Raw genomic sequence first — 18,507 nt, forward strand, 5'->3', positions numbered from 1 at the left:
TCCATTAACCAGTAAAACAGAGACAGGAGCACCTTAGCACTGTTCGGAGGGAAACTTTTGGGCTCTTCTCATTCTGTGGCTGCTGTATGCTATGCTCCCCACTTCTTTCTAGGGTCTTCTAGATTTCCTCCTTGTGTTTTTACCTCAAATTTCTGACACAGCTCTTACTCCTTGAGCTTATGATTATTTTCTGTATCTTAAGCATTCTTTTGATTTCACCTGAGCAACCATGTACACCCATTCTCTGAAACAAATAACCATTGTTTTTCTTTCTCTCTCCCTCTCTCCCGCCCTACCCCTGCTCTTTAATTTTTTTCCTTTAAGACAGGGTCTCACTAAATTGCCCAGGCTGTCCTCGAATTTGCGATCCTTCTGCCTCTGCTTCCCAAGTAGCTGGATTACAGGCATGCACCACTGCTGAATATAACTAACTTTGAAGTCATTTTTAAGTTAGAAAGTTCAGTGTATTTAAAGATGGGTTCTCTACAATCAGACCACAGTTTCAATAATCATTTTGCCAAGTATAAACTGTGTAAACTTCAGCAATGACATTTGTGTATGAGAAACTGATAGAGTAATCCTATAAATCACATAAGATATACGTAAAGAACTTAGCACAGTGTCTGAAATACACTAAGCACTTAATAAATGTTACCTAAGCACTTAATAAATGTTACCTAATATTAAATTGTTACTGTTAGTTAGTAGTATTAGATTCAAAGCAACATGCTGGGGATACCAAGGATATATGATATTGACCTTGCCCTCATGGAATTAAGGATTTAAGAGCAGAGATCAAAAGTTCCCAAGTGCCAGGCACAGTGGCACATGTCTATAATCCCAGCAGCTCGGGAGGTTGAGTCAGCAGGACTGCCAAGTTCAAAGCCTGCTTTGGAAACTTAGTGATGCCCTAAGCAACTTAGTGAGACCCTGTCTTTAGCTAAAATACAAAAAAGGGCTGGGGATGTGGCTCAGTGGTACCAAAAAAAACGTTTGCAAAGAAACTTAAAGATTTGATATAAATTGTAGCAGAATTGTAGAGTTACTACCATGTGGACTAAAAAGGGGAGAGAGAATACAGAATGAAAAGAGGTCTTTGGACTCCCTACCTTTTTCAGATAGAAAGCAGGTTTTTTCTGTTCCAGCTTACTTTTCTTATGGAAAAATTCGGAGGCCAAAACCAAGAGCCCAGACAACAGAGGTAAGAGCAGCAGTAAAGAATTCCCAGGCAGTTAAGACTGAGCCCTGATCAAGTGAGTGGTAACAAGTGCAAGGCTCGAATTTGTGATCAAATTTGTGGCAGGTTTTAGAACTGCCAGGGATCTCGCATACCTCTTGTCTCTCCTTTCTGTGAATATGTTTATAGTAGTTATCCTATGCTTGTCCTTATAGTATACCCTGGGGTACGGGGGACCCTGACTAGTTCATGGAAGTTCAGATCTAAAGGAATGATACCCAAGGAGCTGTGCCTAAGCAGCACGCCTAAGGAGCCTCAACTCAACTATACCTGGACCTGATTTGAATTATGAGATCCTGGACTTAAAGCTAATGCCATAATGGGATAAGACTTGGATCCTCGGAAGAGAGGATGATTCTGTTTTCTAAGTGGGAGGGATATAAACCGTTATGGGCAGATAGTGTCAACATACGTTTTCCAGGACGGCCACACGACCAGACCTCTCATCCCCCGTGTGTTCTTACAGCTTAGCACTGACATTCCTCCTACCAACAGGCAGCCCCTAAATCTAGGCACATCTCTGACGACGGGAAAAGAAGCTATATGATTCCTAAGAAATTTCATAAAGGGCAATACAGTGTCCACCTGGGATTCCGAGTTTCTCTTAGAAATCAGTGTTTTGCCTGCACATGAGTCATGGAGAGGCCACGTGTGGGTGTTTCACCCCACGGCCAGCTGCAGCCAACCTTAGAAATGTCCCCAGACACTGCCTGACTGCAAGACCCAGAGTGCTCAACTGAGAGCTGCTCAGATGAGGCTGGCAAACCCCAGAACCACTGAAGAAAATAATGAGTTGAATGCTATTGTTTTACACCAGTAAGTTTTGGGGTGATTTGTTATACAGCAAGATAATCAGAACATAAGGGCAGGAGCAAGGGAAATTGACCAGCTAGATAAAACATGAAGCAGGCAACTTTATAGCTAACCTTTAGACTGATTCAGCACAAAGAACTGCTGAACTGCTTTTGTCTGTTTTTGTTTTGTTTTGTTTTTTTCTTAGTCATATATTCATTCGCTTTTTGGTGAAGATTCCTTCTATGAAAGTTCTACTGTGCCTAGTTTAGTAGAAAGAAAAAAGATCAGTATCTCCACTGGTGGCATACAGGTATGACAGTGACAGAAATCAGTCACCCTAGAACAACAACAAAAAAAAACACAACTGAAGAGGAATACAGAAATCAATATTGAATAGGTATATAAACAAAGGTCTCTTAACACAGAAGTAAGTAGAATGCATAACTAAATTTCTGAACATGGAATTCTATCTAATTTTCAACATAAAGTAGAAAATGCATGATATTAAAAATATGCAGATCCATATAAAATAAAATTGCATCTCTGATACTTCTCTAAAAATTCATGTATTTATGAAAATTTTAGTTCCTTTCTAATGTTACTGAGAACAGTTGGGAGTTTCCTTTCTTTTGTTTTGTTTAAGGACATGGTTAGTTACACATGTGGCTCTACCCTTAAGTTTGTAAAAAAGAAAAAACAGGGGGGGCGGATAATGAATAATGACAACAGCTGAATTATGAATAGAACACAATGAATTGAAGAGTCCCTTTGCTTTTACATTTGAAATATTTTATAAGGTCACATCTACTTCTCTTACTTACTTATGACTAATTCCAAGCAATATGATGGAACTGTTTTGACTTTTTAAAAATAACTACAGTAATCATATAATACGCTCCTAAGGTACAGAAGGAATCCTAACCAGGCACCAGACACACTGAAAACTTCCAAAAAAGTTCTTCTCTTAAATTGATGCAGAAGAGCCTGAAATAACTCTTGATAGGCAAAGAAAGAAGAGGTCTAAAACAAAGTACCAATACCAACTCATATTATACCAGCAAATAAACAATTAGTCATTTTTTTAGGGGAAAACAATTAAAATTTCTGGAAGCAAGTTATCATATAAAATTTAGTTCTATGACTGAAACATTCTGTTTTTAGTTAGTAGTAGAAGTTTTTAAATCCAAATGAAAGCTGATCTAGAATTCTCATGTATTTCTAAAACAGCAGAAGCAGATTAATTGAAGCAGGGTGGAGGTCTGGCCCAAGGCACTCAGTATTCTTTATGCTTTCCTCCACACCATCTTGAACACCCAGATGCTTCTGCAGAACCTGAACTGAAATTTTCCACATATCACGTTCCAATAAAGGAAGATTTTCCTTATAATTGGGTAGCTTCATCTTCATAACATAATGAATAAATATGAATCTTACTAAGAAATACCTCTCAGTATAAAAAAAAAAAAGTAAGTTTCGATGCAAAATACGAACAAGTAGAAGTAAGTGTAGAGGAAGCCTAGCAGTATAATCAGCCCAGCAGTTACACACCCCACTATCCACCTCTAATATTTCAAACTGCTCTGACTCCGCCTTCCTATCACCTGTCTTCCTCCTTTCAGCATCCCCTCCCCTCTCAACTCCTGCCTTTACTTTGTTCCATATGTCAGACAGCTTCAGGCCACATATGGAGAAGAATGCGGAGTATGGGTGGGAGTTCATAAATGGGGAGGGTTGGAGAGCTGTGGCATTATTTATGGCTTTCAAGGCACTATAGTTTATGTATGTCTGTTGGTTGGCTTACAGATTATATTATTTATCCAATTAATCATCATGAAATAGGTACTGGTTTCTAAGACTCCAGCAAAGGTTTTACACATATTTAACATTTATACCTTTTAATTACAGTATCTAGTTCATTTACATTTAAATTAATTACTGATATTGTTGGGGGAGGGGGAAAGGCTTCACTTCAAATTCACTGATTCAGTCTTCAACTTAACCACCATAAAGGCAAGTTTTGTGTACAAATGTTGGCATTGTTTGAAACTGCAGATAATTGTAAAATTGTTCATTAACAAAATCATTTAAAATTAGTACCTAAATGAAGATATATTCATTCTTCGAAATATTCTGCAGTCATTAAAGATTATGTATTGGGAAAAAAAAAGATTCCAGCAAGGAACCTAAGGACTGAAGGTGATAATAATAATGCAACCATATGCAATCAACAAGAAATTGCAATGCTGATGCCACTGTTTTAAGTTTGAGCATTTATTAGACACATCAGAAGGTAAAGCAGCATGATCTTAGAAAATCTTCCAAAAACCACCCCCCCACCAAATATGAACATAATTAAAATATAGAAATTAAAGGATGTGATATTAATCACTGTAAATCTCCTTCTGGCCATTTCTCCAATTATAATGGCATTTTACATCTTAGGGATGAGCATAACTAAGACCTAGAATCTATAAATGCCCTAGAAAGTTTGTGTTTCACTTTCTCTAGGATGCAGGCAGGATGACAAAGGGAAGAAGTCCCTCTGGAGAAGTCTGTCTAATATACTCTTTATACCACCTCGCATCCCAACAGTGTACAGAAGAGCTTACATTTTTAAGTGATATTATCAAAAAGGTTAAATAAAATCTGTATAAATTACTGCTATTAATAAAAATATAATTTTCATTATTATTTGTCTTACTTTGACAATTAAGTGGGGGAAAATATAGCTCTGTGCTGTAAAATTCATAAATTGCATAAATTAAAAACATTAATAGCCTAGTTTAATGTTACAGAAAAGAAAGAGTAATCAGAAAATTTAAATTTATAGTTCCAGTTACATTCTTGTCAATGGTAAGTATATACTAATTCTAAAAGGTTTACTTTGCCTTGTTTACAAGGATTAGCACACCAAAATGTTAGAAAATTCCAGATTTCTGATATACAATAAATAATTTCACTTAGTGTCTTCTACAGGAAAGACGCTGTCCTGAGCCTGACTTCAACCTTTGCATATTATTAGAAACACCCTTCAGGGCACTGATTGCATTACTTCTTGCTGTGAGCAGCTGGCTAGCCCATGGCAGTGCTAAGTTCTTCAGAGGCACAAGAGAATATTTCTCAAAATAGATGAAACTAATCCGTGAGTACAGGGCGCACTCTAACTTTAAAACTTCTGTCTACTCTGTAAGAAGGAATGGCACTGATCATCTGGCTTTCTACCATATAATTACTGTATTCTGGCTATCTAATTTAGAATTGTTATGATCACCCTTATTCAGAACCTCTATCTGATCTCCCACCTACCCCCATTCAATTATTTTACTAGTGTCTGAACTCCACTATTTATTCATTTATTCCATCTGCTTCATTAACAAATGTGGTTTTAGCATTTCCTAAAACAAGACTTAATGGCACAGGCATTTATCAATGTCCCTTTTTTTTTATCTTTTTTCCTCTTTCTCCTTCCTGATTTTCTTATTCTTTACCCTGTCCTATCTTCTATTCCTCTCTGCTGTACCTCTTTTAAAATCTACACTATCAAATGTTATAATGTATACCATCAGCAGTTTTTAGTCCTAAAAGAAGCAGACCTCCATCAGAGAGACTACGAAACATTCAATCCATAAATGTGTACTGTCGACTACGTGTCCTTGCAAGTGCAAGTTCTAGAAATAGAAAAGACCATTTCTGTTCTACAGACAGTCAAAATCTTAGTTGATTATTAAATAAATTATAAAAGTAAAATTGTATACAAAATGGTGGCATGGAAGGTGAAGCAATGGTCTTTTCACTTATAAATAATAGGTCAGATTATATTCTCTTACAAAGCAACTGATATACTTTGTGATGGAAAGGGCAAGGGATATGTGGAAATCTGACGAAGAGGTACAGCAATAGCTGAGAATTGTGAAAACCCCAGCTAAAGTACGGCAGGGTGGGGTCTAATGATCAAGGGGCTAGAAAGGCCAAGGCTTAAAGAAAGCATGTCCTATTCAAATGGATAAACCCCTGCACTGATAAAAGAAAAATTTTTATCAGTGGTTGAACTCCTTGCATACAGCAGTGAGTTCAGATACTGAAAAGTCACTTCTAAATCTCAACGGTTTAAGTTTCAAGGTCTTTATTGTCTATCCACTACCATGTCTCTAATAAAACCTTGTTTCAAGTACTAGTCTAACCTAAAGAAGTAGGGCTATCTTTGTGTCAACTGAAGACTGGACTTTTTTAAACAACCTTTTCTAAACAACCTTTTCTAAAAGCTCAAAACAGGGTAAAAAGTCAAAGAGGCTAATTTAATATTCTTTCAAATGCAAACTCCAACATCTTTGAAGCACCTAAATCATCAGTGTTTTTCACAATCATAGGACTCCTTTTACAGGAACCATGTACACGGTCTGTTCTTATGTTAAAACTGGGCAAGACATAGGCTGGGACTGCAGTTCAGTGGCAGAGCACTTGAGTAGCATGTGTGAGACACTGGGTTCAATCCTCAAATAAAGGCATTCTGTCCAACTACAAAAATTTTTTTTAAAATAAAATTGGGCAAGACATGTGCAAGACCCTGGGTTTGATCCTCAGCAAAACACATACACGAACACACACACACAAAAGGGGGAGGGGAGCAAGAGATTAATAGAAAATGTATTTTAGAGACTTAAAAAAAAAAATACATGTAAATCATAGAAAACAGAATACATGTAAATCATACACACACACAAACTGAAAAAACTTCATGACTAAAATTGTTTCAGGAAAACAGTTCTATAAAGTATTTCAAACCAAAGCCACAAGAATGTGAAAGCAGTTATTACAGAGTAAAAGAAAAAAAAAAAAAAAAAAAAAACCAGTCCTCTTCCTTTCCTAAAACCAAGCAGAGGTTTCATTTTCCAAAATTATTCTGTGATCAGTTCCATTCGATATATGATCATGTATGTAACCAGTCCCTACTCCAAATGTACTAGTCAGTACTCCATTTATTGCAACATTTAAATATGATCAAATAAAATGAGGAAAATGTTACCTAAACTTGAGATGCCTTCATATAAAATTATCCCCTCAAAATGCATCACACTAAATTTTTAAAAAGTGCTAAGTTATTTATAATAGTAATTCCCTCTCCCTCTTCCCTAGCCTGCATATAAGAAATGTAAAACTAAGAAAACATTATTTAGGTGTGCTTTTATGTCTATGAAGAGGTGATGAGTTTTCTTCATAGACATAAAAGCACACCTAAAACGCTTTCATTGCTGCTTTGAGTAATAGCTTTCAAGTTAAAGCCGCACATATTTATAGTGTTCCTCAGAGGTAAATTAAAAGACCTCTTTTGTTAATTTTGAAAGCTGCCAGTTTAAGCACAAAACACACCCAGGCATTAAATGTTTTGGATCAATGCACAAGTTGCAGACCTTCCTTATTTTTAGAATCTGTGATTCAATTCTCCAATTAATTTTCTGTTTTGTTCCAAATGAAACTTCATCATCTTTATATACGAAGCAAAAGGCTTCTATGGTTTTAAGAGTAACTCCATCAATCTGGACATAAGTTTATTAAAATATAAATTGAGAATAAACAGCACTGACTTAAAAAATAAATCTTAAAATCCTTTTCATTTACATAGGGAAAAAAAACCTGGTCTACATTGCCTGACAATATTCTTTGGTGTTTAATTAGATAAGGAAACCATTAACAAAAGTGCTTAAATTAATCCTCTGTAAAAGGAAAAATGAAATGGAAGCAATTTCTAAACCAACAACAATTAAACTAATTAAGTTTTCTCTCCCACCCAAAAATATTTAGGAAGCAGAGGAATTAGCAATATCTCTACCCTTTTTCAAACTTTACAAAATGAGGTTTACTATTCCCACCTCTATAAATAACTGTATAGATAACTGTTCCATCAGTATTTTCAATGTTACCACAATCATGTTTATAGTTTTATTTAAACTGAAATACACATTATAAATATTTCAAATTAAACATACCAGCTAAGGGGAAAAATAAGACTAATACCTATAAAAATAGTTTTAAAAGTATTTTCACATACATCATCTCATACATTCTTCTAAAGAAGGCATCAGGAAGGCATTAAAGAGAGAAGAACTAGGGGCTGGGGTCCTGGCTCAGTAGTAGAGCGTTTGCCTGGCATGTGTGAGGCACTGGGTTCAATTCTCAACATCACATATAAATGAGTCAATAAAATAAAGGCCCATCAACAACTAATTAAAAAATATTTTTTAAAAAGGGAAAAACTATGGCTTTAACAGGGTAGATGATATGCCCTAAGTCAGATACAAAGGGATAAATCTGAACTGGAACCTGCCAGGATTTAGATATGAGGTGTCTACCGAAAGCTCATGTGAGACAATACAGAAAGGATGATGAGAGTTGTAACCCAATCAGTGAATTAATCTCTTAATAGGAATTAACCAAAGGTAGGTAGGTTGTCGTTGGAAGTGGTAGGTCACTGGGGATGTGCCTTTGGGACTTCTACTTTGTCTCTGGTGAGCAGAGCTTTCCCTTTATTTCCTGGTTGCCATCTCCTGAGCTGCTTTCCTCTCCACACTCTTCTGCCGTGATATCCTGTCTCATCTTGGGCTCAGAACCATGGAGCTGGCCATCAATGGACTGAGACTTCTGAAAACTGTGAGTACCAAATAAATTTTTCCTCCTCTAAAAGTGTTCTTGTCAGGTCTTTTGGTCGCAGTGGCAAAAAAGCTAAAACAAATCCCAAGCTCTTAGTTTACCAAATACATTTTCACTCACTTCTTTAACTGAAGAACCTGCTTATTAATTTGCTTTTTCACTGAGTCCCAATGTAATACCATATATGATCTACTATTTTTAAGATAGAAGGAAATACAACTGGTATATATTCTCTGAGCATGTATCTTAAAACCAAATGAATCTATGCCATTTTAATAAGCATAAAAATGCTAATGAATTTTCAGTTATTACAAACTTATATGTGCTTTTCAATGTTTCAAATTTTAAATACATCCATATTTAGCCAAAATAAATTTTTTGAATTGAGCTTATTTTCATTTAATATGATTCTGTTTCCTGAAAGATTTAAGCACCACATACACTTGGTAAAATAATTATCAACTTCTATTATTTTTTCATTTACATGCCTACTGTCTGAAGGGTTAAAAAAAAACTAATTTTAGTACTTTCCTTTTGATTAACGAGTCAGTGAGATGAGCAAACTTTCTCATTCACCACGCTCCCTGCTGGTAGCTCTGGAGAAAACAAGTTATGATGCAACAGTTACTCTAAATGTGGTCCCTCACCACCTGCATACAAATCTCCTCACTCCTCCTACTCCACCCCCAGAAGGTTTGTTAAAAATACAACTTCCTTGATGTACAAAATATCTGCAGGTATTTTTAGAGTAAGACATAGAACTCTGCATTTTTGACATGGTCCTACACAATGTGAGAACTCACTTGTTTGGTTATAAATACCAACAACTTAATGTCAAAGCACAATAATCCTGTAATGCTACAGGAAGATGTTATTATGCCTATTCTATAGATGAAAGCTGAGGCTCAAGACAGCTTTAATAATTTATCCCAGATCACATGTTAAAATGTAGCCAAACCATCAAGGTTACTTACCCCAGGGATTATGTATCCATATGAGGAAAGAATAACATTGTATTAACCTTAAAATTCATGTAGTTCTTTTCCATACAGCTCGTGTAAGTACACACTACACCTTCTCAACCCTGGTTCCCCAAGAACCACTTAGGGAGATGGCAGAAATGCCTATGCCGAGGTCTACTCTTGAGATTCAGATTTAATACACATAGAGGGCCCAACGACTATTATTTAAACAAAACAAAACACCAAACTCCCAGGTGATCATAATCTGCCACCAGGGCTGAAAACCACCTAGACTAGTAATGCTTTTAAGTGTGTACAGAATCACTTGGAGTACACACATCTAGAGGACACCCTAGTACCCATGCCTAGAGTTTCTGATTCAGTACACCTGAGAGGGCTAGAGAATCTGTTATTTTAATAAAACTACAGGAGAGACCACTCTGAGAACCAATGGATAACCATATCGGATAGTGGTTCTCAATCATGCCAATACATTAGAGTCACCTGGAGAAATTTTTAAAATCTTGTTACCCAGGCACATCTCAGATCAGTTACATCAGAATCCCTGGGATGAAGGACACAAAGATCAATGTTTTAAAAATTCTAAAATTGAAGGGCACGGGTGATTGGGTTGTCCTCGGTGGTAGGGTGCTTGCCTAGTATGTGCAAGGCCCTGGGTTCAATCCCCAGTACTGCAATTAATCAATCAATAAAACTGAAAGAGTTTACCGATACAGGTTTTACAGTCATTAATATGCAATGCATGAACAGTGATTTTCAAAAAGAAGGTAGTATAGTATGCAGTATTTCTAAAGCTTTTTGGGCCAGAAATCCTTCTGTTATGACATACAATTTCGAGCTCTCAATGTGTGAGAAATACTAGCCTATAGTATAAAGTAGAACTGTTCTGCTTGACCTATAAGACATTCTCCTTCAACCTGATTCAGTTTCATCTTTTTTTAAAAATATATTTAAAATTTTTATGTGAATTTCTTTAGTTGGAGATGGACACAATACCTTTATTTTTTAATGTATTTATTTTTATGTGGTGCTGAGGATCAAACCTAGGGCCTCAAACATGTTAGGCAAGTGCTCTGCCACTGAGCCACAACCCCAGCCCGATTCAGCTTCATCTTTTGCCAAACCTTTTCTTCCCTTACAGCATATATCCCTACTGAAATACTACCAGCTCTTGACTGTAGTTAACTACAGCAGTACCCCCTTGTCCATGGTTTCACTTTCTACAGTTTGTTACCCAAGGTCAACTGTGATCCAAAAACACAGTACAAGGACTGGGGTTGTAGCTCAGTGGTAAAGTGCTTGCCTAGTATGTGTGAGGCACTGGGTTTCATCCTCAGCATCACATAAAATAAATAAAAATAAATGTATTGTGTCTATTTACAACTAAAATATTTAAAAACTAAAAAAACCTCGGTACAATACAGAATGTATTTTCAGAGTCAGAGTAAAAGACCACATTCACACAACCCTTTATAACACTATATTGTTGCAATTATTTTATTACTAGCTAGCATTGTTAATATTTTGCTGTGCCTAATTTGTAAATTAAGCATTATGATAAGTGTGTATGTATAGGAGAAAATGTAGTACAAGTAGGGTTGTACTGATTTTGGTTTCAGGAATCCAGTAGGAATCTCAAATGCATGACCTACAAAAGGGACTACTGGATCTGTTTTAAAGCAACTTCCTGCATCATTTCTACAAGCTGTTTGGAGTCAGAGGGTGCATCTTATTTATTTTTGATTCCCCAGTGCCCAGTATGATGCTAAGGATAGCTGGTATTCCATAAACATTTGTTGAGTGATTAAAGACAAATTTATATCCTTACTTTCTGTAGAAAAGGTAAAGCGAGGCTTTTATGCAACTTAAAAGTGAACAACCATTTTTGCCCTTCAAAGCAATACTTAACTCCTGCTAGAATCTGTCATATTACTTCATTAATAACCTAAAGAAGTGACAGGCACAAAGTTCTGATCTTTGATCTTTTTAGTGTGTGTGTGGTACTGAGGATTATACTCAGGGCCTTGCACATGCTAGGCAAATTCTCTACCACTCAACCACATTCTTATCCTTTTTTCTTTTGAGACAGGGTCTCCTTAGTTGCCCTGGCTGAACTTGCAATCCTCCTGCCACTGTCTCCTGAGCAGTAGGGCTGACAAGTCTGTGCCACCACACCAGGCCTGGCTTTGATCATTTTGCATTCTAAAGCATATCAAATTCAGGTAAGCCATTTGGGTATATACCAAAAAAACTGAAAAGCTTAGAATCATCTTCTGTTAGTGACACAAAAGAAAGCATTTTGTTTAATGCTTTAAAGATGTTCTGGTCCATCCTACAGTTTTCTACATATTTTCTATATGCATCAGAAATATTTAAAATAATCATGTGTATGTCTCAAAGCATCGGAAAACCATTTGCTTCTCACACTATTTCAGTTTGTAGTACTGTCAAACTGTGCTGGAAGAATTTAACCACATTAAAAAATATTAACATTTGTTTTAAAAGTGCAAAAAGCAGCAAAAAAAGCTAAAACATCTTTCTTGTCTACTCAGATTAGCACTCATCAAATTAATGAAATATTTGTGAGAAAAAAGCACAATGATAATTACCTTAATATATTTATTCCATAAGTAATTACTAATGCCCACTATGCACCTGGCATTGTTCTAGGACCTAGCTACATAATAAAGAAAATAAAGTTCATCGTGAGGCTAAGCATCTGGTACATTTTTTTCCTAGGAAGAAAAAATGTGCAAACATTCTGTGGTCCAAACTAAAATCAGGGATTTGCTGCAGTGGAGGAAAAGAGTTGAATCTAAAAGCCATCAGTTTATAAAATATAAAATTCAGAAAAAACTCTGAGAACCCAGAAAAAAGAGAAAAATAATACATACTAATGTAGTTTACCTTTGAATGCCTTCAAGAATATCCTTCACAGCTGCCATTAACTTTTGAAGATATATAAATGCTTCCTCAAAAGATGCTATTTTTGAAGTAGTCAGAGTTGAATTTGAGCCCAATCTTTGAAACACATCTATGCTAAAATGAAAAGATACTTGTGTGAATTTAGTAATTCAAATATTACCATTTGCAGTGTATAAAATATAATACATTTCTCATAATTCTGACTACTTGTTAGAAATAAAATATGGTGACCTACAGTGTTAATTGTAAATCAGTCATTTGATGAAATACCAAACTACTAAGATGATGCTCATGCCATGTATGAAATAGAAAAATAGAAATAAAGAAAACTTACTTAAATAATATAATGACAAGTATTTGGGGGGGGGGGTATTAGGGCTGTACTCAGGGGCACTCAACCACTGAATCACATCCCCAGCCCTATTTTGTATTTTAGAGACAGGGTCTCACTGAGTTGCTTAGCGCCTACACGATGCTGAAGCTGGCTTTGAACTCACAACCCTCCTGTCTCAGCCTCCTGAGCCACTGGGATTACAGGCATTCGCCACTGCGCCTGGCTTAATAACAATTATTTTTTAAAAAAATTAAAACAAACAGGCTGCATTGGATTACAATGGTGTCCTCCCAAAATTCATATTCACCTAGATCCTGAGAATGTGACTATTTGAAAAAAGGTCTTTACAGATGTAATTAGTTAATTTAGAATGAGGATTGGATTAGAGGGGGCGCTACCCTCTGAAAAACAAAGGCAGAGACTGGAGTGAAACATCTACAAGGCAAGTACTTCTGCCAACTTTTAGAAGACTGGGGAAATGAACAGGATAGATTCTCCCTCAGAACTTCCAGAATTAACCCAGATACTAGAATTCTCAATGCTGGCATCCAGAACAGTAAGCAAATCAATTTTGTTATTCTAAGCCACCCAGTTAGTGGTAATTTGCTATGGCAGCCCTAAAGAAACTAATGTGCCTAAAAAGAAAACAGGATGTACATAATAATGTTAACTATGGTAGACTCTAGCTAGTAGCATTTCAGGGAATTTTCTCCCCTACTTTACAGTGTTTTCCAATGTATAACTATAGTAAAATACACATAAAATTCACCATTTTGACCATTGTGCTTTACTTTTAATCTTCATTAATACATATTTTAATTGACTTATAGTAGTTGTACATATTTACAGGATACAGTGTGGCATTTCAATCTATGTAAATAATATGTGATGACCAGATCAGGATAACTGGTATATCTAACACATATTGTTTCTTTTGTGCCTGGGAACAACCAAAATCCTCTTTTCTAGCTATTTTGAAATAGTTGTCATCCACCATTGTTAGTCTACTATGCAAACAGATCATTAGAAACTACTTCTTTCATCCAATTGTCCATCTTGACTATTTTAATGTGTACATTCAGTGGTATTTTGTATCTTCATGTTATTGTGCCATCATCAGAATTAAAGTCATAGAATGGTTTCATCACTCTAAAAGGAAATCCTGACTCCACTGAGCAGTTACTCCCCACTATCTTCTTTCCCCACCAAACCCCAGAACCACTAATCTGCTTTCTGCCTCTATGGATCTGCCTATTCCGGATAGTTTTTTTTTTTTTTTTTTTTTTTTTGTGTGTGTGTGTGTGTGTGTGTGTGCGTGTGCGCGTGCACGCTCACATTATTAAAACAAAAAATTATACTTATTTTATTTAAAAAATACTTCTTAAAAAAATTTTATACATTTAAAGCCTCATCAGCCTAGTCATCATAGAAAAATTTTAAAATACAAAAATGTAAGAGAATATGCAATGCTCCTTGTCTACCAACTAGAGATAATCACTATTAATATCTATGGGTTCTTCCTTCACCTTTTGTTCTGGGTATACATGGAAATTTGTGTGTGTGTGTGTGCGCGCGCGCACGCGCACACCCACACACATTCAAGAGAAAAAGGAGGAAACAAAGTGACATAAGAGACATCTTCTTAGGAAAGTTATCAATAAACCAAAGATCTACATAATAGATATTATTCCAAAACCTCCATTACAATTTTTGTACAGAATTATACGGTTTAGGTAAAAGGGATCAGGACGTTAAAAGTTCCTTCTCCAGAATCTGTTCTAAATGACAGGATGTGGGAGGAATTAGAAAGAGATGAGGATGAGCCACACCAGTCACAGGATTGGCAGAAACAGCCATTTGTTACTGTTTGTGCTATTACTTTGCTCCTGTCTCTTGAGATATACCAGCAGGATCTACTGGTTCTACCTTTAAAATAAACCCAGCATTTGACCAATTCTTACCACCTTACTACCAAAACTACCCTGGCCCAGGTTACCATCTTCCACTTGGATAGTCATAGTAGACACCTAACTAATCTTTCTGCTTCACCTTGTAACTTCACAGTTTGTTCTCAACACGGCAGAGCAATCTTCTTTAGAATATATGCCAGATACTGCCACTTCTTTGTTTAAAATTATGCAGTAGCTTTTCCTAGCAGTAAAACTTCTAAATTCTTACAATGGCCTACAAGGCCCTACACAATCAGCACACTTCAACACCACCTACTCTGTTCCCTTGCCCCAGTCACACTGGCTTCTTTTCATCTCACTGAACATTCTGGAAAGGATCTTCAAGGTCGTGGTAACTTCTGTTCCTCTACCTGGAATACTCTTTCTGTAAACAAAGGTTTCTACCTTGACTTTTTCTGTACTCAGCACAAATATCACTTATTAAATGTGAGTTTCCTTGACTGCTCTCCAAAACTGTAACTTCCACTCCTCCCTAAACCATGTTACACTATTCATTCCCTATCTCCTTTCCTCTTAAAACAACAGAGTACCTAAAAGTACAAATAAATGATAAATACACCGTTTTCCCTTGGGTCTAGACTCTGCAATGTACTAACTAATGGATTAGTGGTTAGAATTTAGAGTTACTACAATAGAAAATGAATCTTAAGGACGAAGACAAACATACTGAGCATAATAGTTTTTAAATTAATTAATGTATTGTCTAAAAAGATGTTTACCCTAGGTTTCCAGATTTTTTGAATACCTTGCTTATATTTTATTTGTCCACCTCTAAACACTAGAATAGATGGTTTTATAGATAAATATTTTTGTCTTTTTTTTTCACTAACGTATATTTTCTTAATACCTAGATTGTAGGTGGCATATAAATAATAGATACCTACTTGCTGAATGGGCTAATGAATGAATATTTTACTCAAATATTCCTCTGGGGTTGCTATTACTGTTTGAGAACCTGCTCTCGCATTTTGGGGAGAGGGTACTAGTGATAATCCCAGGAGCACTTTACCACTGAGCTACATCCCTAGTCCTTTATTAAAAAAACTTTTTGAGACAGGGTCTCCCTAAGTTGCTAAATCTGGGCTTGAACTGCAATCCTCCTGTTGCAGCCTCCTGAGTCCCTGGGATTACAGGGACTGTTTTAACACTACTTAAGCCTCAATTAAATGATTCTGGGTTTTGGTCTAGTACAGTAAGTATGAAACACAAACCTCTCTCAATAAACTTATTACCTATCTATACGTCTGTACTTAAATACACACGTGTTCAAAATTATCTAGGCTAAACTAAAAAACAGAATGGATGACCTAAATGCCAATTCACTTACGAACTGGCCAAAAGCAATCCTCATGGGCTGGTAAACTGGCAGTCCCTGGATTCCATGACTCATAATAAGTACATAAAATTTGTTTGCCAAGTGATTATAGTGGGGGTTAAAAGCAAATGTGAAGATCCTGTGTTTGGGGTATGGCTTGCCTAGCAGGCCCTGGGTTCAATCTCCAGCACTGATTAAAAACACAAACAAAAATCCTCTAGAACCATGACTGTTCTGGTAACTGAATCTGTGAAGCCAGAAATGAAAATATACTGTGCTACTTACAATGCACTTCAACCTGAATTTTAATTACTAACAAAGTATATTTCTTTTTTAAAAAAGTTGAGCATAGTGACTTTCAATCATAAAGACTTCACTTTTTCTGAAAAAGTTTGAGTATACCAATTTTTTTAAGGGCAGTCAAGCATGCTGGCACACATCTACAAGCCTAGTGACTTGGGAGACTGAGGCAGGAGAATCACAAATTCAAAGCCAGCCTCAGCAATTTAGTGAGGTCATAATCAACTGAGCAAGACAATCTCAAAATAAAAAATGAAATGTGCTGGGGATGTAGCACAGTGGTCAGGTGCTCTGGGTTCAATCCCTACTGCCAAAACTAAATAATTAGGATCAAAGGAGCAATACACTAACAAACACAATTGTAAAAGTTATTATGCACAAAATCTAACCCTTTTAAAAATAAGATAAGATAGTCAGTGTTTTATTTTTACCTTTGTTCCCAAATCACCATAATCATCTTATTTTTCACAGCAAAAATTCATAGAAAATGATATTAAACAAGGATTCAATAAAGCCTAATACTGAAATCTGAGAAAATTCACAGGATCCTCAAACTAATGGATGGACTTTTCTCAAGTTTTTCATATAGAAGCTCTTTAGATCAAAGTTTGAATTGCCACCTACTCATCTTAGAGGAACTAAAAATCACTCCCTATCACCACCAAGTGTTCCAAAATATCAGTCTTAATGTTACATGTCCATATACTTCCTGTTATACTGAAAAGAATAAACTAGGAAAAGTCAGAACCTGAGAATATTGTAAGATCTAAGACATGATAAAATAATAATGAGCAACAAAACAAAGCATACCTCAAAACAAAAGAAAGACATTAGGCATTCTTACAAGTCTGGAAAGACATGGGAGAAACTCAGGAAATCTACAGAAATGAGTTGGTTAATATTGATTTATCTTACTAAAGGAAAAAAGTATTTTTATGAATAAAATGGCATGTACTATATTACAGAACACTAAAATATTCAGCACAAAGTGAGACAAAAAAGTTTACCATTACTGAATCTCTGAATTAGGATTCAGGTCAACTTCTTAAAGCCAAAGTAAGACAGAACATTTAATTAACCACTTTCATTCTGAGTCAGCTAATGGTAACATAATCTAAATCCTTAGATAAAACTTTTGGTAAACTTTCAGTGCCATACTATTAGCTAGCATCCAGGAGAGGGGACAAACATGTTTTAGGAAGGAAGATACAGGGAGTCAAAGACAAATTGAAGGAATATATTTTGTATCTAAAATATTGTCCAATATCCTCAACTCAAGGAACTTCAGAATAAGGGCCTTAGAGATCATCTAACTCTGTTCTATTTTATGAGAACAAACAAAGTTTCAGAAAGACTACATGATCTTCCCAAAGTTACTGTCTTCATGGTCCCTAAGAACCACGGTTGCTGCTGGGCACAGTGGTGCCCATCTGTAATTACAGGGCCTCAGGAGGCTGAGGCAAAGAGGATCACAAATTTAAGGCCAGCCTTGGCAACTTAGCAGACCCTGTCTCAAAATAAAAAACAAAAAGGGCTGGGGGTATAATTCAGTGGTAAAACACCTGGGTTCAATCCCCAGTACCATAAAAAAAATTAAATTAAAAAGAACATGGTTATATTTTCATAAGGAGCAGAAGCTTTTAGTTCAAATAATTTTTACACAATACAGAATAACAATATGCAAAAAAAGATTAGCTGATTTAATATGAATTTTTATGTCAGATTTCCTTTATTACAAAGTTGGTTACTAAGAGTAATGAGGTGTGACTGAGATGATTTCAAGGCAGAATACAGAGGTTGCTTTCATGGCTGCTCGGTGATGTGAAGCTAGGAAAGCAGATAGGCAGCTTGCCTGCAAGGTGAGTGAACAAAATAAAGGGGGATGGGGAACTTTACTGGAATTTAATATTGGACATTCAAAGCAGATCGGGGACTCGGAATGTTGGATATAATAAGGAAGAAATCCTTGGCACCACTGCCACTGCCGTGACTGGAGACAGATG

At 36.1% G+C, this 18,507-nt stretch overlaps 1 protein-coding gene across 1 annotated transcript in view; it reads right to left on the reverse strand.

Moving 5' to 3' along the window:
• The window catches only part of SWT1 (SWT1 RNA endoribonuclease homolog), a 105,505-nt gene that overhangs the window by 19,651 nt on the left and 67,347 nt on the right, over positions 1-18,507 (reverse strand). Inside the window, exon 16 of the mRNA XM_079108024.1 lies at positions 12,568-12,699. Coding sequence (XP_078964150.1) covers positions 12,568-12,699 — 132 coding nt within the window. The remainder of the gene's footprint in view (positions 1-12,567; positions 12,700-18,507) is intronic.

This window comes from Sciurus vulgaris (assembly GCF_902686455.1).
Source record: "Sciurus vulgaris genome assembly, chromosome: 12".
Taxonomy (NCBI): Eukaryota; Metazoa; Chordata; class Mammalia; order Rodentia; family Sciuridae; genus Sciurus; species Sciurus vulgaris.